Source organism: Tigriopus californicus, chromosome 12 (assembly GCF_007210705.1).
Source record: "Tigriopus californicus strain San Diego chromosome 12, Tcal_SD_v2.1, whole genome shotgun sequence".
In the NCBI taxonomy this organism is placed as follows: domain Eukaryota; kingdom Metazoa; phylum Arthropoda; class Copepoda; order Harpacticoida; family Harpacticidae; genus Tigriopus; species Tigriopus californicus.
In genome coordinates, this window is record NC_081451.1 from 5,458,814 (window position 1) to 5,482,945 (window position 24,132).

At 39.4% G+C, this 24,132-nt stretch overlaps 2 protein-coding genes, 1 long non-coding RNA gene and 1 other non-coding gene across 5 annotated transcripts; 3 read left to right on the forward strand and 1 right to left on the reverse strand.

The window, feature by feature from the left end:
- The first annotated feature begins 1,643 nt into the window (after positions 1 to 1,643).
- Positions 1,644 to 18,868, forward strand: LOC131891577 (uncharacterized). 2 transcript variants are annotated; one of them, XM_059241191.1, is made up of 15 exons: positions 1,644 to 1,989; positions 4,511 to 4,876; positions 5,276 to 5,473; positions 11,819 to 11,985; positions 13,040 to 13,308; positions 13,529 to 13,785; positions 13,849 to 14,015; positions 14,081 to 14,238; positions 14,307 to 14,553; positions 14,624 to 15,112; positions 15,765 to 16,078; positions 16,748 to 17,009; positions 17,395 to 17,527; positions 17,694 to 17,823; positions 18,433 to 18,868. In XM_059241191.1, the coding sequence occupies exons 2-15, from the start codon at positions 4,617 to 4,619 to the stop codon at positions 18,574 to 18,576; spliced, it is 3,195 nt and encodes a 1,064-aa protein (XP_059097174.1). In that variant the 5' UTR covers positions 1,644 to 1,989; positions 4,511 to 4,616; the 3' UTR covers positions 18,577 to 18,868. The 2 variants fall into 2 exon arrangements, with proteins under 2 accessions (XP_059097174.1, XP_059097175.1); XM_059241192.1 differs by lacking the exon at positions 1,644 to 1,989 and adding an exon at positions 3,709 to 4,076.
- Trnap-cgg (transfer RNA proline (anticodon CGG)) lies at positions 16,439 to 16,510 on the forward strand. The gene has a single exon. It is a non-coding gene; the product is annotated as a tRNA-Pro (tRNA).
- LOC131891579 (uncharacterized) lies at positions 16,690 to 20,464 on the reverse strand. Its single transcript, XR_009374429.1, has 2 exons — positions 19,679 to 20,464; positions 16,690 to 17,833 (listed from the first exon to the last, which is right to left on the reverse strand). It is a non-coding gene; the product is annotated as an uncharacterized LOC131891579 (long non-coding RNA).
- Positions 20,465 to 21,149: 685 nt separating this feature from the next.
- On the forward strand, positions 21,150 to 23,082 carry LOC131891578 (uncharacterized). The gene is made up of 3 exons (XM_059241193.1): positions 21,150 to 21,394; positions 21,461 to 21,622; positions 22,720 to 23,082. The coding sequence occupies exons 1-3, from the start codon at positions 21,319 to 21,321 to the stop codon at positions 22,941 to 22,943; spliced, it is 462 nt and encodes a 153-aa protein (XP_059097176.1). The 5' UTR covers positions 21,150 to 21,318; the 3' UTR covers positions 22,944 to 23,082.
- The last annotated feature ends 1,050 nt before the right edge of the window (positions 23,083 to 24,132 follow it).

Sequence of the window (24,132 nt, forward strand, 5' to 3'; positions counted from 1 at the left end):
CCCAAGTTGTTTGAGTTGAAGGGTGCTTGAGTCGCACTTGCCAAGTCTCATCCGGAGTTCCGCAAGGTACTATACTAGGCCCAATCCTCTTCATACTCTTTATTGCACCACTACATGAATTACCCCTTGCGTCTGTAATCTCCTCTTATGCTGACGATACCAAGCTAGTGTCTGGAAGAAATACAGCAAATGGGACAGAGTTGCAAAGTAACTTAGACAGAATATATGATTGGGTTCAAGCACAGAACATGGAATTAAATGGGGATAAATTCCGTATTATGACATATGGCCAAGTTGGTACTGAACCCCCTATTTATATTGATAATTACCGGAACCCAATCGAATCGGTAAATTCAATCAAGGATCTTGGGATAATCCTTCAAGACAATGGTAAATTTGAAGAGCATGTACAGTCAAAAGTGACCAAAGCCTTTCAGACTTGCGGCTGGATATATCAAACATTCAAGTCCAGAGATGTACTGACTATGAAAACCCTGTACAAATCAATAGTTCAGCCACATCTTGAATACGCTTCCCCAATCTGGGCCCCCATAACCCCTGGGGGGTTAAATAAGATTGAACGAGTACAAAAGAGTTTCACGAGATATATTGACGGGATGTCTAAATTAAGCTATTGGGAATGCCTCAGTATTATACAGTATTCAACGTAGGTATGAATGTTACCTAATCCTGTATGTGTTTAAATGTCTCCATTCCCTTTGTCCTAACCCGGGAATACGACATAGCATTAGCGAGAGATGAGGAATTTCATGTGAAATGCGCCATAAAATCAATCACTTGGATAAAAAGATTGTCAGGGGCTTAAAATCTTCTTTTGTCTTAAACCGGGCACCAACTTTGTACAACTTGCTGCCGTGCTCTCTTAGACAATTCTATGCATTAGATGACCCATTGTTAAGTTTTAAACGTGACTTAGATCGGTTTTTGTTAACTATCCCAGACCAGCCCTACATTCAAGGGTGCCCTATATCTGCTAATTCAAACAGTTTGCACGACCAAATATTTTATAAATTATGACTCACCTTGACTTACAGAGAATTTCATTCCCTTGTATCGGTATACAAACCCAAGAATCTTTGAGGAAAAAAATTCATACTGTGCACAGGAGTTAGTTAAAGTCTACAAAATAAAGATAAAAAGTGGTAAATTGAGTTTCAAAATGTGACCCAGTTGTTCTAATACTCAGAAACAGGACTTATTCAAAACTCATTCTGACTTTTGATTTATGTTTTTCACTCCGCTTGTTTGGTTGAGTTGTTAGTCCTAACTGGGGGCTTTCCCCTTAAAAAAAGGTGACATTTCGCTTCGAAACACATCCCTAGGGTTTACCAATTGACTTCAAATTCGATCGGAAAGAACCAACCCAGACAGTCTACCAACCTCTCTTTTCTCTTGGGCAGTTCTTCAGCAGGACCTGGTTTCGCTCAACCCTTATTGCTCCCAGTACTATCCGAACAACAATGAACTTCATTCAGCCCGAGCCTCCTTCATATTTCGATTCCCTCTATACACCGAAATATCGAACCTCGGTCGGTCGGTCGGTGGGTCGTTGGTTTGGATGGTAGGATGAATGTGTCAGGCTCTCAGCGCTCGCAATTGGCAATGGATGTACTCACCTTGCCACCACTCCGTGGTAACTCTCTTGATCTCGCACGGATGGACAAAGTTTGGCGGGGATCAGATCGAGCGTTCACAACCATCGAAGCTTCAGTTGCTGTCCTAGTCTCCGCGTGTCCAGAATGTGTGTTTAGGGAGCTTCTCAGAGCTTTATATTATTTATTTGGCTTGCCTTATTTAGGAAAAATAATAATAATAATAAAACAACAGGAACAACCCCAACCGTGGAAGCCTTCAGTGCACTCAGGTACTAAGTGTGAATTGGAAACGGAAAGTTACGAATTTCCCGACGGCCTGGTGTGAAGCTGTGAACTTGTGTGGCCCATCCCTTTCGTTGGTTTATCATTTTAGGTAAGAAATAGTTGCTAGTGCTAATGTTGTCAATGTTAAGAAGCCCAACCAGAATGTAAAAATAGAAGTTAAAGAACTTCAACACAATTTGAAACCCACTTGTATGATGAGTGATGAAAAATCCCCTTCAATCTTGAAAATAATGTTTGCAATTGAAGTCATATTTTTATTACGTGGATGAATATGAGTGAATATGTTATACGCGAAAGAAATGCATCCAAATTGTAAATCCTGGGATAATTCTGAGTTACTTTGACAAATTAGTAGATCTAAGAATCCGCTTGAAAATAATCTATGCAATTGAAATCATATTTCTATTACGTGGATGAATATGAGTAAATATTTCATATGCTAATAAATGCATCTAAATTGCAAATCCTTGGATAATTCCGAGTTACTTTGACAAATTAGTTGATCCAAGAACCCGCTTTAGACCTCCTTGGACTTTCCATTCAATCAAGGGTAAACCCACTCTAAAAACCAAAAACAATGCCATTTGGCTATCACCGCTCAAACGGGTGTGCCTTTTTCAAATATCAGATTGGAGACCATGCTAAAAATAGCTGTACCAGAATGCATTTTGCATTTTGAATGCTATATACACGTCTTCCATTCGCGAAAACGATGGTTTCCTATCTGAATCACGACTTACTTGCCTTCAAAGTTCAACTTGAATGCAGCTGATTTCTCTAGACACACTCGCTAATTAAGGGCGCCTAATGCCAAAGGCAAAATAATGTGTCCATTTGGAACGTTTTTCTGAACTTTGACTACTTTGAGCGTGTGAGCCAATAATAAGGTACGAGTTTTCTAAACCGCATGTTTCGATTAATAACAACAGTATGACCGAGTATTGCAGCTGACTGGGAACATATTAGTCACCCTGAAACGCGATGTGCGTTGGGTGTTTAAAGTCACGTTCAATGATCAGATCAATACAAGGTTGGCGGACAAAGGTCTCATCAAGCGTATCAACCATTTTGTAACAACGCAAGCCATAAGTTTCCATCCTGAGAGTAGAAGAAAAAAAACAAATTTTCGCTTCTGTACCATTTTGTTCACATTTGCACAATGGAGAGTGAGTGGTTGAGCTTTGGTCATATTTTTGCGATGGTGGGGTTTGATAGGCCTTATCTGATTTCTAGCTCCTTTTCGTACGTTGAAGTTAAACAACACTTTCAACATCTTCCCATTCATTCTGAAGACTTGAGCTTAAACCGACTGAACCGGTTGTCATTAAATTAGACTGTGCAACAGAGCGACAGTGATATCATTTACTCGAACACTTTAAAAAATCTCTCACTAGCTTTAAGTTAGGTTACGTATTCTTGAAAAGTCGTCATTAGGAGACCTGGTGAATGTATTATTAAACACGTTTTACAATTGCATTTGATGACTTTGGTAGATTCTCTCAAGTGTCGTCAGATCTTTTTAATGGCATTGACACCTCATCATTCTGCACAAGGCACAATTCAGGTGCCAATTTTGAGTTGAGGATTGTTTTAGCATTCTCATTTGATTGTAAATTTCTGAGGGCTTGATGGTCCAATTCTCTTGGCCCAAGATTGTCCTTTTTGGCAAATCTTATCGTTTTGGCCTTTGAAAACGTTACAGGAGGCGTTCAAAACTCCCGCCATAAAAAGCAGCCATGAAAAACACTAATCTCAATGGCAGTTATTTTAGGTTTAACGGTACACAGAACTGAAATGTGTGTGACTAAGATCATTGTTGCTTTTCGCCCTAACCCCTAATAGCATTTTAACGATATTGCAAACTATATTCTTTCTCTCAATCCCAAGCTTCAAAATTTTCCTGTGTACTTTATCCTCAAAGGCATCTTTAAAAAAAAACTTTTTTATGTAGTGACACCTTAGAAACAACTCGAATTAATTTTATTACCTAAGACATTGAATTAAGTCACCACACGGATGATCGATGGAGCACGACAATTGTACACTTGTGCAGTATCTCTCAACGGAAATCCCATTTTAGACAAGCATCGCTTCAATGCATTCTTCAAGCTTCTCTGCATCAAAGCGCTTTGTCTTGATATTCTGTTCCATTTGGTGAGCTAAATCAAGAAGCAGGTACGAGCAATTCTTTACAATCGAATCGATTCATACAACATTCATTGGACTTTTGTATCGGTCAAAGCCGACCTATCATACTGCTCAAACTTTGATTGCCTTACGGCGATTTCGACTCAATGAATCACTTTTTTCCAATGAATGGAAGAGTCTTACGGTCTGGTGGAACGTACTTTGGAACTAAAATGATAAATTTGGAAGTGGTACAGATTGACGCTGACATTTGTCCAATTCATGTCATGAGTGGTTCGACCTTCGGCTACATCAAGAATGTCTGTCAATCAACCTACAGTTAACCTTCTTGGAGTAACCAAGCACGAAGAATGACTGGCCACCTCTACCTATTGTATGCAGTTCATTCAAAGAACCCTTTTCCCCTTTGCTATCGACTCACCCCCTCGAATCATAAAGGCATCTTGTTCCTTACTTTTTAGGTCCAGCTGAACATGAATTGCCAGGGTAGACTTTTCGGACCCTCATAAACAAGATCAAATAACCATCCTTAAAATCAAGATCTATCAAAACTAAGAACACCTCGCGATGTCCAGTTCAAAGGCCGGTTACGATGTGAGTCCTCCTCTGGACAAGAAGACAATGAGTGAGGCCGAAAAAGGCCAAAGTGACGATCCAAGCAAAATTGAACCTCCCAGACGTGTGCCTTGTCCTTGGTGTCCGGATGTGGATTGCGGCACGGCCAAATGGGCCATTCTCCGATTTGTAGGCCTTTGCATGGTGGCCTTGCTCATCTTGTGCTTTGCTTATGTCTTGAAAAGCACGAATTCGGGTTCGGAGAAACAAAAGTGAGTCTTCTGCGAGGGAATAACATTGAATTGAATGCGAGCGGATGGCACGACAGAGAGATGCTAAATTTGGGGAAATATGTGAATTCAAACATCGCAAGAGTAATACCTACATAATTTATTTCTTAAGAATTTGAAAAAAATGCCTCCACCATGAGGATTTTTTGTTAGTTTCAAATATGAGGTAACTGATCCAATTTAAACATCGAATTACTACCATTCATTACTTCAGCGTGTCACTTTGATTATTGTTTTTGCCCATACTTTGTTGAGAGTGCCTTTTCCAAATTTAGAAAACTTGAAAACTTGAGAAACCTTCAAGACACAATTATTATGAAAAAGCAGTTTCATCCCAATAACGATTGAATGATCAACCTGTCCTTGTTTCCATTGTTCCAGTCTTGAGGATGTGTATGCTGTGGGTGATCCCATTTATGCACGTGATCTCTGGCTAGTGATTGAACTTCCAAGTGATGAACGCGGACGAAGGACTCATTTGGGTAAAAAAATGGCCCGACATGTGTGCAGTGCTATTCGAGCGGGCCAGGCTGTGGGTTGGACCCCTTTGGTGGTTGGAGGACGCTCCACGTGCTGCAGGTAAGAAAGAATCCACTCAATCTAAGGCCTCTTCTCAGGCCTTCTAACTACAATTGGGACATTGAAGCAGAAAGGGAAAATGACGTCACTTGTCTAATTTTGAGAAGTTACTTGCACTTTTGAGGCTTAACAGTTCTTTGTTAACGAACTAAATGAGAGTTACAGTTCAATTTTTTTAAAATAGATGAATGGTTCATCTAGCATTGAATTTTGATACCATGTTATGGTATTAAGCTTTAACATGCTTAAAAATCACTTTTTAGGTGAAAAAAGCTGTTTCTGGACTTCTACCCTACTCTAGAATTTTTTATGTTTACAAGAGTGTTTTTGAAAGCTTAGAAAAGTGTTTTGTCTAACATTGCGCTTTACATCTTGGTTTTTTTTGTACCACTACTGTTTTGAAAAGTACCGCAGTGACCTCCCCAAATTTGTGCTGATATCATCATCAGACAGTTGCTACTTAAAGGAGTCAATAGCAAAATAAATAAACCGAGGACTTGTTCAATAAACTTCTCAATTTGGTAGGGACTATTGTGAATGTTTCAATCACAACCTTCAAATCATTGCTGAGTCCTAATTTATTTTTAAACATTTCTTTTACTGTTTGAATGCAAAAGTCAAAGGAAAAACGCAACATACCAAACAAGATTGCTTTTTGGGTCATGTTGATAACTACTTATTTTGATCATAATATGACTGTTAGCTCTTAACTTCAGTTTTTATTATGAATTGTCATTTTGTTTTGAAGCCGCGACATTTCATAACGATCTTATTCAGTCGAGCAGAGTATTTGGCAAATTGCGCTAGAAAGGAAACCCTTAACTTTGGCTCAAGCGTCTGATTGTGTTTTTTTTCTCATAGCATTCAGCTCAATCACCTTGGACAGCTGTCAAGGGTTCTCTTTCTATGACCTTAGGCCTGGATATGATTTAATGAGACTTCAATGACACGAACTCTTGTGTACCTATAACCTTTAGGGCTATCCGTGTACTAGTAAAGTGCTTTAAATGTGAGAAGCGCTCTGATGTCCGTCAAAGTGAACTTTTTTAAGAACAATTCCAGTAGGCCAGGTAGCTTCTAGTTCTTCTTTGCTCTTGGCCAGGGTTCGGGTTGGGGATTTATTTGAAGTGACGTTTCTAGTGAAAGTTAAGTTGAGAAAAGAATCTCCTTTGCTCGCAGTCAATGAACTCTGCGTCCATTTCCCCTTTTTAGGCTACAAAAACGCTTCCTTTCCCAACACATCGTTCGCCTTGAGGGAGGCTCTTGCCCATATGATGTTTTTTAACAGCCATCAAGGCCAAAAAGATGTATTTTTTAAAGACGCATTGCTTAGGAGGGTTAACTTATACTGCCTTTAGCAGACAAAGGGCATCTTGGGCTTAGAGGGACTAGTATGGAGCCCACCCATTGTTGAAAATAATACAATGACCTTAACGTCATTTCTTGGAAGGAAGGAGGATTTTGATCCATTGGATCGCAGTGATGAAATATAAAACGAGCTTGGTGTCAAATTTTGCGTTTGAATCGAGGTGATGTACAGTAGAACAAAAAGAACGATTTATGGTCCAAAAAGGAGCTTGTTCGCTATTTGCTGGCTTTGTCGTTTCATTTACCATTTTACATCTTACTTTTCGCATTTGAGTAAAAACTGCTCCAACATTTGTTGAAATTGGGTGAATTTGGCCAAAGTCATCATAGGATATTTTTGATAAAAAATCAGCTTCTTGCAAAAAATCATAAAAAAGGGGCTGATTGTTCCGAAATATACCATTTTGTGAGGAGCTATGGCAGTGAACTTATTCAAAATACAACTATTACTATTATCTTTAACAAATTTAATGAACGGCACTATGTTTTGGATTGATGTGCTCGTTGGGATTTTAGTTATGTTAGTTAATGAAGGGTTTCCATCCACGTAAATGGCCGTTTGAATCCATTTCAGATTCAACTTAGACGTTCTGAAAATGAGAACATGCCATTGAATCATTTTTTGCATGGTAACGACTTCAAGACATTTTCCTTATTACACAAATGATGTCTGTTGCATAACCCACATAATTATCCGGCAGGCTCCAATTTCCGCCAAGTTCATCAGTGCTAACTGATGTTAAAGTAATGCTTGGGTTTTCACAATCATTTGACCAACTTCACATTTTACTGGCTTTGAAATAAAAGGACTCCCGCGGAGAACCCGAAGATTGATCTATTGTTGGTTACCGAATTTGTCTCAAAATTATGTTCGAGATCCTCGTAGTATATTTTTGCATTGCATAACCAATTCGAGGTCAGAATTCGATGATCTTTCTGCACCTATGACATTTACGTGTGACGGTTCAAGTAAATCGTCAAAATGCTCGGCAACATATGCTGTCTCTTTGTGCTGGCAGATGAGACGTTCATAATTGCCTTCGAAATATCAAGTGATGTGAATAAAAATGAGACTGAAAGATTCCATAGCATCGCTTTTTATTCCTCTTTTTTGTTTGGTTGAACCATGATGGTCGAGGGCCTGTGGCTTGAGATCGGTTGTGTACATTTATCAATCGTACGTCAGTTCAAACCATACTGTACATAATAAAGCACTTAATTCCTCTCATAGCACTGACAATGATATGACTGGAAAATATGGTGCCTTTCAGAGCGACAATTTTGGAGTGCCATAATATCCTTTCCATAAAAAGGTGTGACGTCATCTTCTAGATGGTGCTTAATGGAGCTAACGGGTTGATTTTTGAAACTTCTTGCTTTAGAGTGTTGTGAAGGAATGTCATTTTTTAAAGGTGTCAATGGTACCTAAATCAATTAAATGAATGTGCTGATCAAAGCCAGTTTTGAACTGGTTTTACGAGAACTCAGATAAATAGGAGCTAATTGCGCAGAAGTCAATCTCTTGCAATCATTCAGTTTCGACCATCACAAATTTCTGGAACTGTTGAAAGGGCGGCTCACGTATTTCTTAAGTTGGTTGACGCCATCCTTAAGGAGGTTTGCTAAATATTTGATTTGTTTTTGATTGATTATTTTCGTAGTTTTTGAATGCTAATTGCCACAATAAAAAAGAATGAAACTTTGTTAAGGAAGCAAAATTAATGTTAAACGTGCAAAGATCAGTACTCTTCAATAAGCAACGCTTTAGCGTACAGAATTGTGATCATGACGACGCGGGAAAAAACTCGCTTACATAAGTTCGGGAATTGCAATCACCCGCCAGAAACGTCTTCTCTTTATGATGTTTTGGTTGGACAATTCGTGTTTCATTGTTTGGCACTAGACTTCACCATGAATTTGTTCATTCACCCGTTTTATTCTCAGCTCCAATCTGTGACTTCTTATCCAAAACTATCACAAGGAAAAAAGCATATAGAATGGCATCCTTCCTTTGTTCTAATTCCACGCTTATTGTCACATTCTTGACGCATTTCGGAGCCATTCCATATCCCAAAACTCTCCGTGAAGACAACTTTGATGATCAAACCACACCATCTAAATTGCTGAGATACAATCCAACCCAAAACGTTTTTGGGATGCAAAATGAAGTACCTGTTTTGGGTTTAGATCGGAGTCTTATTTTTGCATCAGATTTTAGGCTAAGATTTTGGACGAAAGAGACGAGTCACTGCTTATTATCAATGCTCCCATGAACAACACTAGATTGTCTTTTTGTGGCATCCAGACATGGGGAGATAGTTTTAAACCAATCATAACCTTATTCTTTAACTAACGGGCGTGCCATTAGTCAACGTCAATCTTTATTTTTGAGAAGTTCCCTGACATTACAATATTACTTTTCTATAACCTCATGAACCAAATGGCTAATTTGTCACCAAAAGTCAATAGTTTTAGGGTCGCTCAAGATTTTCAAATTTTTAACTATTTGCCATTCATTCATACAGAGTATTGAGGCTACGTAGAGCAGCTAAAAATCCACCAAATAAAATTGATTACTTCTCAATTTGATGGCCTGTTTTATTTTTTGGAACAACTAAAATGATATTTTAAATATATATTTAAAAAAATATATGCTAGCAAAGCAAGTTTTCTCCCCATCTATGTTTCTGATGGGCGACTTTATTAAGCATCTGTCCAATCTAGATTAAGAGGGCGAACCTCCCCCCCCCCCATTCTCCCCTTAGGCATCAGTTGCACTTCCGCGTTCTTCGTACCTTGTTGGAGGGGTTTTGAAGGTAAAGGGGCATAAAATGAACCGTTCTTGATTTGAAGAAGTTCTCACATATTTGTAACGAATAACTGTGTCGCAATTGCTAGATTCTTCGTCAGCATTCTCAACTGTAGCATTAACTTAAATGTATCTCAGAGATGTTCCACCAATTCAAACAGAACGAAAACATACAAGCAGTATATCTTATCAATGATAGAAAACTGCGTATTCTACACGAAAGAGGTTCGAACTCGAATCAATGTGTATGAATCCGAAAATTCTTCCAAGCGTACAGAGACTGATCCAGTTCGGTCTAAACCATATCACTAATGTGACACAGTTCGAACCTTGTTTCCTGGTATTTGAACCCAGCACAGAGCAGAAAACTCCAAGAGGAGGAAGGTTTGGTGCGATCATCTAAATTCCCGACTATCAGCTGATTTGCAAGATCAGGGCTGCCAATACTTAATCCAATCATCTTGATCAATGATGGGCCCAGATCGTTGAAGATAACAATGCACAACTTCAAGCGAATCCTTAGAAGACCTTTGCACACATGTCCAAATATTTGCTTGATAGGAATTTAATTCAAGTAAACACGATGAGAGCAAAGCAACGAGTCATGATTCTCAGATTTCAAAAGGGAGTCAAATATCCCTGAACCAAAGTGTCCAAATAGAGTTGACCTTGGCTCAATAAAATGATACCCTTCAGTAAAACAGACCACACAACAATGCAAAGTAATGACATGTCTCATGTCCAACATTGAATGTGAACCCATTGAATTATTCCGTCAACATTTTCATTTCACTTCTTTGAATAAACTTTTGACCCCTTTTGTCAAGTTTGATCGCATGCTAGTTTAGCCACGAAAACCCTACTTTACAACCCAATTGAGCCTATTCTAGATGGATTTTAGAAATATTGACAGATGAGGTTGGCTGCAAATCAATTCATTCAACCAACCAAATAACCCTCCATCTCGCGGTTTGCGACTCTATGAACATCCAAATGTACGGTGTACCACCTGACCAAGTCAAAAACCACGAGGCTTAAGAACAGATAGATGCACCCCAATCAAATGCCATTGGTCGACCGAACAAAGCCTGCTCGCCAAAGTATGTACTGCAGACAAAGGAGATGAACCAATTTAGGCCGTGGTACAACTTGGAGAGCCCGAAAGGTTGAGGGTAGATATCCATCTTGCACCGGTAAATATAAATGTCACGATCAGGTTCAATCCTGTCCCAAAAATCGTGAAAGAGGCCTCCGTTAATTTTCGACACATAAGTTTTACGTCAGAGTGTGAACGAAGGAAACTATGCATGAATAGATAGAGGGCGGAAATGATTTTGAGGCGGGGAGGCACCTTTCCCAAGCTTGCTACGGTGGATGTATTGGCAGGAACGTTCGAGTAGTTTAATCTCTGACGGGTGAACGGCAACAGGTGATTACTGTCGTCCTTGTCTGTTGACGTAAAACCTTCGTTTTACGCTAATAAATTCGCTTTTGAACAGAAATCTTTTCGCTTCCATGCCAAAATGGCCTCTATTTTTCCAGACAATTCGTCTCATGTTTTGTTGACCGATAGGCTACTCAAAAATTAATAAGATTTATGTCTAAGCTTGACAGAGCTATTATCGTAACCGAAAAATTATCTGTAAATTATTTAACAGAAACCGAATTTTGCCGTGACTGTAAAAAAAGAACAAAACACAATTTTGCACTTGTACTGCTTGCGATTAACCAACTATGACCACAGTGGTCCTTGGAATAACGTACAAGCATTTCATAAACACGATCTAGGATGCGACAGACTGCTTCGTGTCCTTTCGTACGTAAACTACTTTTTTAGTACGTTAGGTGGCTTGAATAGGTGGCCGCAAGTTGGTTGTTTCTCGAGGAGGATCGTTTTGTCAACCTAATAAGTCCTTCCACCCAACACACCCTCTTGCCTTGGGCAGGGAATGCAAGGCAACATCCAGCGCAAGAATCTTGAACTACATGGTTCCGGTTCTACGCCCTCTTGGCTGACCCCAAGGTCGTTCGTTTGTCTCACTCACTCAGTCAGTCACTCAATCCAGGTGCATTTTCTTCATCCATCTTGGAAGAAGGGCAGGAAACTTCTTTTTGGGACGGTATCTCGATGTATGAGCTAAATTTGTGAGGGTTCTTTTTTGTTTCAGGTCCGCTTTTTGTTGGCATCTCCATCCTCTTGATATTGCTAAGATGAACCACACGTCTTCCATGCACTTTATGGACAGTAACCATGATATTCAATCGGCTCTGAGAACCGCCGCATTCCTGGCGGCCATTAAAAGAGGAGCCCATTTTATATACCATGCTAATCCAGGTGGGTACATTTATATTTTCAAAATTGACGAGGTTTGGAGAGTCACAAATTATTTTTCCTCATTTTGATAGTAGAGGTACTACTTCTATATATTACTCCTAAGCAAGAAAGTCATGGATCTTTACAAAGGTGGTGATTCCTTAGAGATGACTGATTGTAAATTTGTACTTTTAAAGAGTTTTTACTCCATAAAACTTGTTAGGCCAGAGCAAAGACTTTTAGAGAAATGGATTGTGCTACCCACTGAAACGGCCTGCTCCGGATCAAAACAACTCCCTTTTAACTATTCATTCATCAAATAGGAAATGGTAAGCATTACTTTAAAGGCAAGTCAATTGTTTGATATTTGTAAAGTTATCAATTAAATTTCCTACCACAGGTTTTGAGCCCCAATTTGCCCAGGTTAATTCATTGTGGTAGATAGATCTTTTGACCAAATTAAGTGCTAGTTTTAGATAAGATGAGTGATTCAGGTTATACAAACTTTTTTCTCTTTCGTTGTAAGGCCATATCTATAAAATCGATGGCCAGGCATTGCCATGAAATAGTTTATTGTACAGTTTAGATTGAGATGCCAATAAGGTTGGCAATTTAAAAACACATTTCTGTGTTTTAGACTTAAGAGGTACTAACCGACTTTGATCATGTACTTCTAGGCTTCTCAGGTGCACTACGTTTACGTTGATGATTGCTTGAGCTGTGTTCAGTAATGGAAGGCTATCAAATTGTTCTAAATGTCACGGATTGCGTAACAGCTCTTCGGGTAAACCAATTGAAAAGTAGATTTGGGCCTGATATTGGAGCAGAGAAATTTTTAATCCCCATTATTAATGGATAAAATCTGTGGAATGACAAAAATTCGAATCCTTTGTATTTTCTTTTTGAATGAACAATTGAAAGCAACACAATGACATTCCAAAGCCTCTGAAAATCGTGTCAGTCTCCGATATTTTTCCCGTGACAGGAAGTCCTCCGGGGATTTTTTGTGGTCGATCCTGATTGCTCGCACATCACACATGTTTATGATCTGGGTTTCTTCTCCCCTCCATTGCAGAGGTTTACGTTCGAGCCAAGCTCAAACCATCCGAATATAGAGAGGAATTGGAATATCAGCTCCGAAAAATGACCCTTGGTATCTCAGTGGGGCTGGTCAAGGACAACCCTTCCGCCAAGTACACCTTCGATCCTTACGGGCATTTCGGACCAGACCAGGCGAACAAGCGTTTAAAACGCGAAATGGACGAGCAATCCACCGAACCCGCCGAAGACTACATCATTCACAAGTACAAGATCTGTGAAATTACCCCGCCCTCTTTGGAAAAGGCGAGTGCTCCCACTTTAGTTTTAAACCAATCACGCAAGATATGATACGTAAATCACGCAGCCTAGGGCTCTAGAGATTTTTTGAAGCGTTGTGGGATGGGTAGCATTAATGCGTCGAGTTGTTTACCTCAAAGTTGGTGTTCGATTCCGACCATGATTTATTTCTTAAGAGATGATAATTGATAAGCGGTGGAGTAATTGTGAGCGATTTCTTTTTTAGTTTTTGGACACTGATGGATATTCATTGGATACTGCAGCTCCTGCCATTACTCTGCCAGGAGAAATATCTTCACCCTTTGATTCTCGGAATACTCTGTTTGGTCGTGATGCCTTTTGGTCGTTACTCTTGCTGCCTTTGGAGGAACAAGAGGGGGCTCCATCAAGGGATAACTATGTAATCCGTTCCATTTTGGGTCAAACTGTTTTGGCCGAAGTGGCTGGTAGTACAAAATTTTCCATGGCCCGCACTGCATTAAGGTGCGCCCTTGACTATATGGTATCATTTGTTCAATTAGATCATAACGGTCGCTCCCTTTTCAGCTCAAATGTCAAAGAACTCTCCCAATTTGGTCCCCGAGTTCATCAGTTCTTGGATTTTGTCAATGGTTGGAGTTGTCCCTCGAGCACAGCGCTGTATTGTCTCAACGCTTTAATTAGTGATCTTGTTGCCAACAATATTCTTGAAGAAGAGGCCGCAGACGTTGCTGGTAAGGAATTTGATAACAATTTGCTTAGTTGATGAAGTCCATGAAATCCATTCCTTCCTAATCAGACATGTGGGTCAAAGATTTGCTCCACGTGCGATATAAAGACATTCCCCGGAGACGATCAAGCAATGGATACACTCATACTCCTTGTATCGGAGATGATGCCTTATTCAATGTGTACTTCCATCCAGCTATTCAATATCAGGCTCCAAGGAGTCCCAAGGTATGAAGAGTTGAATTCATATCAGCTACAAAATGATGCACGAAATGATATTGTTTCTCTTTTTTAAGGCATTAACCCTGACGGAGGAAGAGGGAAGATCCCTGTCTACGACACAATTGAATCGCCAAGTCACCAACCAAGTGGTCCAGCGTCTTTGCCCGACTGTCAGTGTGGAGTCTGCTTTTAAAGAGTGCGCCAAATGCAACAGACATGAGAATATCTTATTGATTGTTACCTTCAACAAGAAGGATTATAGCAATATTCCGCTCTTTGAAGTCATGTATCGTCATCACTTCCAAAACATTCTCTATTGTGGTAAGCAAATGAACCCTTCGTCTACAAGGTAGTAATGCTTCAAAATGTGGATACGTTTTGTGATTTGCAGGACCACCGGACGAGAAGGTCGACAAGTACATGGAGCAATATAATGGGATTCAGGGCACGTATTTCTCGTTCCTTCCTGCCCATTCCAAAACTGGCTACGAGTGCCTTTTAGGAGCCATTGAGATGGGTTTTAATGTTGATGGCTATATGGTAGCCGCTCATGACACCCTTATCAACTCCTGGAACTTTGGAAATCTGGACTCGTCCTCCATTTGGCATGGGAACGATCATGTTCAAGACATCCTCCCTGACAATATTGAAGAGATTGATCCCGAAGGCGGCAAGGTCATGAAGAGCACCACCGGGATCCTAAGGGCCTTGGAGTTCCTCGAGGATGTCCTTCTGAAGAGCCCTCCTGTGGCAAGAATGAAGGAGCACATGGATGAGGATAGACGTCGGCGGAGGTACAAGCGTGACACCTTGGAGGACACCACAATTGTACCAGAAACACTGGACTCAGACTATACAGGCGACGAAGAAATGGAAATGGGTAAGAGAGGAACCTGCAGGACCCTAATCGCCCGTCTTTAATGGGTTAAAACCTAAAGAGTTTGAGTCAAACGTTATGTCAACTCGGATCTCTAAACACTGATAGGCAAAACGGAAGAGCTGGAGATTTTTTTGACGAACGTTTTCAGGTGCAAAGATAGAGAGGTCCGCGTTGCGTTCAATTAGATAGTTAAATTGATGTAAGCAGTAAAGTGATGATGCCATGAAAATGGCACAGCACAGCAAAGAGTATCAAGTATCTTGGTCAACCCTCTCGTAAAATATATTGAAAATACGCCTACTTTACAATATGCTTTCACTTTTTACAATGAGGCAAAAAAATTATTTTTCCTCTGATGATGGTTGTTAATTGTTGTCTAAAACTCTCATCACTAGATAAAAGCAAAAGTGGGCAAACATGGCCATATCAAAGTCTTTTCTTCTTTAAATATGATTCAAGATCAAACATTGCAATCATAGAATTCAAGACACTTGCCTCCAACCTTCTAGTGTTGTGTGAGTGTGACAAAGAAGTAAATTTTGATGAGTTCCTTACATGTCTTTTCCCCATTTTTCAATTGGTCAATGAAATTGAAGAAATGTGCACAAAAAAGAGTCGCGCAACCTGTCAATCACCAAAATTCTCTGCACAGATATGCACATTGCCGAGATGGAGGAGCAAGGCATGGATACTGATGCGATCAATGATCAATTGGACACCATGAGCCTCATTGAATCTGAGAATGACACTGAAGCTCTGGGCAGTTCGGGGGCAAGCAAGAACTGGCATATCTCGCTTTTCGGAGAGATCATCCAAGATACCGAAGATGAGCTTCTTTTGCAAGTCTTGGCCGACGACACGGAGAGACTTTTGGAATCCCTGAACGACACCACAGCCTCATCAAAGTTGTACCGAAATGTGACAGAGTTGCTTTTCCATCCTGCCAATTTCGTCAATGAAGATCAGGTAAGGGATTGTTTTAGATCTTGATTTTTGCGCAAGCTTCAAAGAAGGAGATAAAAATATAGAAAACTGGCTTTTCTGATACTATCTAATGCTTGTCAGGATAAATGCTAAAGTCACACAAACGCTTGAATTAAAAACCCTTTTCAAGATGGACTTCATCTCTTTGTTCCTCTTGATAATCTACAACAAGAACTAGTAAGAGCTATGCGGAAATATTGTCCTCTTTTGAACTAGCTTGGGAATTGAAATGTGTGTTTCGAGGATAATATAAGCAATGATCGAACATGAAGATAGAACAAAAGCAAAACTTAAATTTTACTTTTCTATTTTTTGTTGCGTTCAATCCGCACTTTTTATCTTGGCTCAGTGGTCTAGGGGTATGATTCGCGCTTCGGGTGCGCGAGGTCCCGGGTTCAAATCCCGGCTGAGCCCGCCGTTACACTTTTGTTCAGTAGTAGAATTAATTGTTGCTCCCCCACTACTGTGTTTGAAAAGCATTCAAATCCATGACATTCAATTTTCATTGTTTGAAATTATTGATTCAAATTCTATGTTGAAAATATTGACTCTTCATCTTATATTGAAAAAAATGATAGAATGATATAACATGATAAAAGAAAATAATGTATTAATATATTTCAAGAACAGAGTACTTTGTCAATTACATAGGATGAGCAGGAAGACACAACCGAATCCGTCGAGCCGGCCTCACCCTCTAAGAATGAAACCATCGATCACTTCAACGACATGATGTTTGACATCCACAAGGTCTACAAGAGCATCAGCGAGAAGCTCAACTTCTGGCAAAGTCTCGTCAAGAGCGGAAAACGAAACGTGGCTTTGACCTCTGATGAAGACGGCGGAATGCTGAAGAAGGACTTGGAACAATTCCAATGTGACGTGGCCACCAACTCCGAAATCTGTCACTTAGGTAAAGGCTATAGCTTCCCACGAAACAATCGATCAATGGCGAGGTTGTTTTTCACTTAGGAACTCTCAAGGTCGAACTCTTTGAAGATAGGGAACTCAATGGGACAATGCCAGCTTGCGGTCAAGTAGAACCAAAACATGGCGTGTTCATTAGTCGTTTAGGGTGGTGTATGATAAGAACCTTTATTCAATACAAGTTAGACGAGCTATTTGTCGCGCTGTGAAAACTTCCAATAGCAATCAAGTGTAACTATCAGTGATAAATGGGGGTAGATTTGGATCAGTTAAAAGGAACAAGATATTATTGCACTAGTTGCGTTTTCTTGTGTGAGATGGTGCAATGCGCAACCCATTGGTCTTAATCGAGGAATAATTGTTGCTTTCAGTTGCGGATTTTTTTCAAGTCTTGGAATCGAACGAGGGTGCTAATTTCCGATTGTTCTACGATGACTTACCCATCTACTATGTTCCCTCCAAATTCAAGGATAAGCTGTACCTCATGGCTAATTTATTCACCAAGTAAGTGTCATGCTCATCGTGTGATTTGATATAGACCCACTTAACCACAGTGCCATCTGCGGGCAAGTACATTCATGGCGAAAACAACTAGAAACATTGAGCTGAAATCAAAACCAAGAGCATGCGGAAATGTCGGCATTTGAATGCTTCTCATTCTCATTTTCAGATATCATGTGGCTGATGAGATGGCATTCCCCCTTCTCCTTCGTGGTTTGACTGACAGCACCACTTGGACCAATCTCATCCGGGCTGAGATGGTTAATGCCACCTCAAGTCCCAGCATTGACAGACCTGAGGTGAGAAAACCTAGAATGAAAAGTTGTGGTTGATCAGATCAAGACATTCTGGTACTGAGTGATCTTTGCTATTCCGCAATAGGAGTGCATGTCTATTGGCTCACTGAATGATTCATACCTTTCAATTTCTTCTCTGATTGGGATTGCCCTCCTCAAGATCATTTACTATGCATGTACCGTACATTAATGCATGAAAGATGTTATTGGTCATCAAACCTTCATCTCTTCCCTTTCCATTTTTTTCACAAAAATTGAAAGGCAGTTTGGAACCTTTTTTTGCAATTAGCATTCATGTGAACAGATTTGAAGCTAGAATTACTTTCTTTTTACTTTATATGCAGAAATATCAGCAAATGATATGAGGTGGCAACATTTTCCAACCTACTACTATTCCAATGGTTTGAGGCAAAATTATACCCAAAGAACATTGCTTTCCTTTTTGCACTACTTATTAAGTACTTATTATTGGCTATTCAAAAAAAGTGGAGCACCAAGACTAACTGAAAAATAAAATAAAAAAAACCTCGCAATTACTGGCTTGGCATTGTTCATTAATTTTTGTTGTGATTGATCTGTTCGAAAGCTAATTTATTTTATTTTCATCTACAGGATCTTCTTTTGGGCAATGCAGAACTGGATTCAAGAACAGAACAGATTCGGGAGTTGGAGGCTGCCCATTACATTTATCCAACCAATATTGGTGATATCCTCACAAATGACAACATGAGAAATGTGATTTGTAGGAATTTCTAATTACATCCAGATTAATATATAAATACATCAATCAATAATTCTATACGTATTTGAGCACAAATTCACGAGTTCCAGAGCCTTGTCAAAATCCCTTTTCAATCTACATACGTGAATGTATATGTAATTATGACAATCCTTGGTGCCACACGTATTAAAGAAAATCAGCCTGTATCTCTGTCAAAATGTGCTCAACTATTCCCCCTTGCCTACCCTCCTATCTAATTTCATAGAGTATACCAATAATTGCCCAAGATCAGGATCATGTCCATTCGAAATACAGCCCTTAACCAAAGCAACGTGTCACTCACTCAAGACCAGTTTTGTCAGGGCGGCTTGCCCCAATTGTTCGTGATTGAACATGATCAATCGCACGAACTAGGGACAGTTTAGGACACCAGGATCACGATAATAATCGACAATGTTCCCGCTAGAGCGTGCCAATCAATTTGGGAACTTGTCAATTACCTATTGATACGCGTTCAAAGACGAAAAGCGGTGACAGGAGCGGAAATAGAATTCAGGCTTTTCTTAGAGCTCTCACACTTACAAAGAGTACCGAATGAATCATAGGTTCAGCTTTGTATTCAAAAGAGAGATAAGATGCTGTTCTCGACCTCAATAAAACTATCTTGTTCATAAGACTAAACGTTTTGTAGTACATCTACTGAGAGAATGCTTGTAATTGTTGAGTGTTTGTAGGTACACATGACTTTATGTGAAAGGATTGTTTTGAAGGATCTGAATTAGAAGTGATCTCATTGTAATAATGGCCTTGGTAAATAACGTCTGAAGGTAGGGTCATTTTGCAATTTTATAGACCTGTTGAGAGGAAATTGGCGATTCTTCGAAATCTAATTCAGCGGTAAACTTTGCTCGATTCGGAGAAAAGAGGCTTGAAAATAATCAGAATTTGCAAAACGCGCTGTAGATTGGAAAAGTGAATAAAGATACGCCTTTGCAAAGTCATCAGCAAAATCGGTTTTTTTTCAAGGAAATGTCTGGTCGGTCCATTCGACTAAAAAGGTGCCCATGTGATCCAAAAAAGGTCCATATTTTTCTCCCATGAGCATGGAGCTTGTATTTTACATATCTTATAACTTACTTTTAGTCATTTTCGATCCCAATCAAACGGATCTGGATCGAATTCCTCCTCGCAGTTTTCATCCCCTTCTTCACAATCTTCATCTTCAGCAAATTGGTTGTAGTATGGAACCAGTACATACAAAAGGCCGAGAAGTGGCAACCACTTGAAATAAGGCTCCATGACCAACCAGATGAAGTCCACCAGTTCCAGAAGAAAGATGGTGGTGAAATTCAGACATTGGAACAGACAAGATTGGAACCTTGACGACGGCATTGACTCAGCATCTGTGGTTATGAATGGCGGCCATCTCTTCAGTTGGTGGTCGGTTGGTCTTATTATCGGTCCCGAGGATCGATCTTTAAAGGTCACCGAAGCTCCCTTGTACACATGTCTCGGTTGAAAGGATCTGATTGACTAACTGATTGCGAGCCATGTGAGCTTGAAACGAACTCCTTCACTCGTACATACATAATGACTTTCTCCTTCGAGGGATCTTCATAAGGTTATTGAAGCCGGGTAAAATGGTGGTTGTGTTCCAAGGCTCCATGAAACCGAGGAGAGGAAACGAGGTCATACATCCAGAGTAAGAACTGCCTTGACCTTTTGAATACTCCTGCTTTCGTTTGCAATTTCACAATTGCTCAAGTCTTAGAAACGGACTGAGTTGCGAGGGGATGACCATGACGAATGGGGCATGGCATTTGGTTTTACAGGAATGTAAAAATAAATATATAAAAAAGTATCAAATGTCAGATAATGAGTATTTTTTTGCATCGGGGTGCTGCATTATAACGGATCCTTGGAGTAAGATTCATCATTGTTGTAAAAAAAACGGATTACATGTTTTCACTTGCATTAAAAAGAGCACATACTACAGCTAAGAACAATGAAGATCAAATTAATTCAATGTTAAGTCAAAGTGATACACTGTTTTAAAATAAGATTTACCTATAGTTTAGTTTGAAACGATTTGAAACAACTTTAAATTAGTATTTATTTTTCACTTCTTACAATTGCAATATGTTCCCTCATGAAAAAAGGAACAATTCAACAATATTAGCTCATTACTTTGATCACCTGCACAATGTCACTTGCCAAAGGATCCAGAGAAAATAAAAAGTAAGTTGTGATTAAGAATTCAATTATGCGTTGGGTGAGGTTTTAAATTTAAGATTGATTGCCGCTCGCAATCCTTCGTCCGTCACAATATTTTTAAAGTACAAAACAAACAAGGCCAATTCTTTGGTAATAAGATTACTCGTGTTCTGGAATGTGTTCTTACTCCAGATGACTACGCTTTAATCAGGAGACAAAGTGCTATCAAGATTAATTCCAGATTATCTTTGTCCTAACAAATGAAGCAGGTCCACGTGCGTTTTTTCCTCCTACAAATTGCGCCCCAACCAAGGCATTTCTCAGCAGATTCATCGTCAGCTCGTCAACCTTTCTTTTGGAGTTGTAGGAAAACACTTTCTCCCATCAGAGTACAAAAAAGGGTCATCTGGGAAAGTGTCAGAAAAACCCACGTGGTCTCTTATCTGAATCCCTTTATCAATTAGTACTCATCTCTGTCAACATACATAGTCCAAATAGCTTAAAGAATCCTGACCCAAAAACATTGACCACAGTCTTCCACACGATCCACACATTGACAGACCATGCAGACTCTGACAGTATTCTCCGGCCTCTTGGCCCTCACCAGTCTTTCCATGTCCCTCCCTACCGATACAGAAGGTAAACTCAAAGATTCACAATTGTTCCTAACTTGCACTCTGACTAGATCTTTTCTTGCACAAATAGCTCCTCCAATGAACTTGGTTTGTCAAGTTTGTACTTGGGGAGACGATGTCGAAAACTTGGACGGCGGAAGCGTTCAGCCCAATCGTTGCCAGAGTTTGCAAGATATTGGTGAAGCCCAAGAATGTCCCAATGAGGATGATATATGCTTCACCCACATTGCAGGTACGTTGTCCTGATCGGGGACTACTACATGGTTAAGGTTCAGTTGGGTAAATAATTCCTCGAAGGGCCGGAAATTGAATCTTATTCGGAAGAAGCTAATTGTAAACATTGAAAATTGGAAAAACGGAATTTCCGCATGGAGTGGTATTTTGAAGGACAAAATGACATGAGTATGGCAGAAAATAGGGAAAACGTGTTGTCAAGTCGGATTGCATATATTGGCGCATTCGATAGAAGGGAAACAAAGAGATAGATAATCAATTTTGCTCTCAAAACAGGTTTTGACTCATTAATTGTCATGGCAATGAATGCAATCAAAGAAATCACAGATACTAGAAGATGTAAAAATTTACTAAGGTTTCAATTGAGTCTAAATAAAAGCTTTTTTAACCAATGATTATTGGTACTTTCGGGGCCGGAATGCAAATAAGAAAATTAAATTTGAATGACGAGTAAGCTTCCTGATGAAACATTGTGCTTTATTTAAACACAATGAAAGAAACTTTGACAACACCTTTAACTCTGATTTTAACCTTTGGCAGCTTAGATGTTTTGTCCTACATATTGAAAAAAGGTCACTTTGAATCAACACCATATGACAAAAATGTATTATCTTTGTGTGTTTTCTCCTTGGAACCGATTTTGGCAAGCCATCACATGTTTGGCTTAATCCTTGTTGTCATAGTGTTCTCTTACAAATAATTTTGCTAATACAAGAAGTAATTTTTTCATCAAAATAGATCAGATTCTTAAATATTCTAAAAAAATAATGGGAGGAATTAAGTTAAGGGGGTCTTAAAAGTTCAATTTCGAAGAATTGCCATCCGATCCATCGTTATCGAGGTAGCATAGAAAGGGCAAAAAAGAGCAAAAAAGAATATTAAGGTATCATCAGTCTTTACTGAATGATGCCCATTTTTGGCCACCAGAAATCCTCAGTTCATTGAGGTCTGTCACTCTGGTCACCAATAACTCTGTTCCTTTCATGCTACGAAGTCTCACAAGGTGCCCAAGTGTTTCCCATACAATATTATGTATTGCCACGGAATGGCCAAAATTGACTAACATTAGATACATGTGTTCCCCACTCTTTTCAGCCATTTACTCCGGAAGCTACGAGGCTTTCCGTGGTTGCGTGAGTAAGGCCGAAGCTTCCGCAGAGCCCGGAAAATGTGCATTGGATGATACCGATGAGAACATTGAGATCAACGTGTGTTATTGCGACGAAGAGTTGTGCAATAATCCTGCACCCTCCTCAATGAGTCAAGCTTTATCTTTGCTGACTGTGTCAGCCATCGCCCTTCTCGCTAAGTTCGCTTAAAAAAGCCAACGTGGACTTTACTTTTGTACATATTTGTCAGCCGGTTTTTGTAAAACAACTATGATATTCTTGGTCTTGTTTTTAAGACCACTTTTAGTTTTATAAGTGAAATACACAACCGTTAATTTGAAATTAAAAACAGTCATTGCAATCCAATTCTAGAGTCTAACGAAACGTGAATTTTCTTGAATCATATAATTTTGAAGTTCTTGTCCAAAAACATCGGGTCAAAGGACCTGGAGATCACAAGTTTACGTGAGGAGTTATTATTGTATTGAAAACTAGTTTTTCCGACCATTTTGAACGAAACCTCGACAGCAAAACAAGTTACTTTTCTGACCTTTATTAAAATATTATAACATGGCAAAGGAAACTCAACAAAGAATTAATTGCGATTGGCAAAATTAATCACTTTAGTGCCCTTGGCCAGACATACCTTGCGAGCATTAGCGCTCACGCACCTTTGTCCTGCTCCCAGCCAATTTCCTTTAACAAAGATAGGTGGGAAAAAATGTTATGCAATAACAAAGATTTTCATCATGTACTGCTACCAAGTTTTATAGGTACCATCTGTTGGTCATCTCTTAATCATAAATTGATACAAATCCATTCAAATCACCTGTGAAATCACCTGTGAAATCACAATTTTCTATTTTGCATTTTATCCTTTCAGTCGTCGACTCACTTTTGTTAACGTTAAAAATTGTTTCTGTTTTCACCCGCTCTGATAAGACCATGATGGCAAAATTTGAATACTGTAATTTTCAACTTCAGATGACAATTTCATTCCTGGAGATGTATTTGATTTAAAACAAGTCTTGAGCAAATACACACAGCTCCCCTGCTAAATGTAACATTATCTTTCTTAAGATTTTGCATTCGGCTATTAAATCTAAATTCCCAAAAGGTAACTCTTTGTTTTGTTAAGGGCGTTTAATGCCAAATATGCTTAATCATTTACCAATATCTCATAAAAATTACGTCAGGGGCTTGAAATGGAGTTAAGTTCTCTAGCCTAAATTGCAAATGTATCAATAACATTTGCTACCTTAGGCAAGGGAAATGCGATCATCAACGGAATTTGAGTTCTGAACTTCAGACATATGTAAAGATCAGAAACTCATTAATAATCAGAAGGGAAAACCGCATTTTACATAAATTGTGTTTCTTCCACGACCATACATGAAAG

Excerpts from the sequence above, each read along its gene's own strand:
- LOC131891578 (XM_059241193.1), top strand. The coding sequence starts at position 21,319 with ATGCAGACTCTGACAGTATTCTCCGGCCTCTTGGCCCTCACCAGTCTT. Across the intron at positions 21,395-21,460 it reads CCTCCCTACCGATACAGAAG|CTCCTCCAATGAACTTGGTT; the intron begins GTAAACTCAAAG and ends TTGCACAAATAG. Across the intron at positions 21,623-22,719 it reads ATGCTTCACCCACATTGCAG|CCATTTACTCCGGAAGCTAC; the intron begins GTACGTTGTCCT and ends CACTCTTTTCAG.
- LOC131891577 (XM_059241191.1), top strand. The coding sequence starts at position 4,617 with ATGTCCAGTTCAAAGGCCGGTTACGATGTGAGTCCTCCTCTGGACAAG. Across the intron at positions 14,554-14,623 it reads CCAAAACATTCTCTATTGTG|GACCACCGGACGAGAAGGTC; the intron begins GTAAGCAAATGA and ends TGTGATTTGCAG. Across the intron at positions 17,824-18,432 it reads CCAGCATTGACAGACCTGAG|GATCTTCTTTTGGGCAATGC; the intron begins GTGAGAAAACCT and ends TTTCATCTACAG.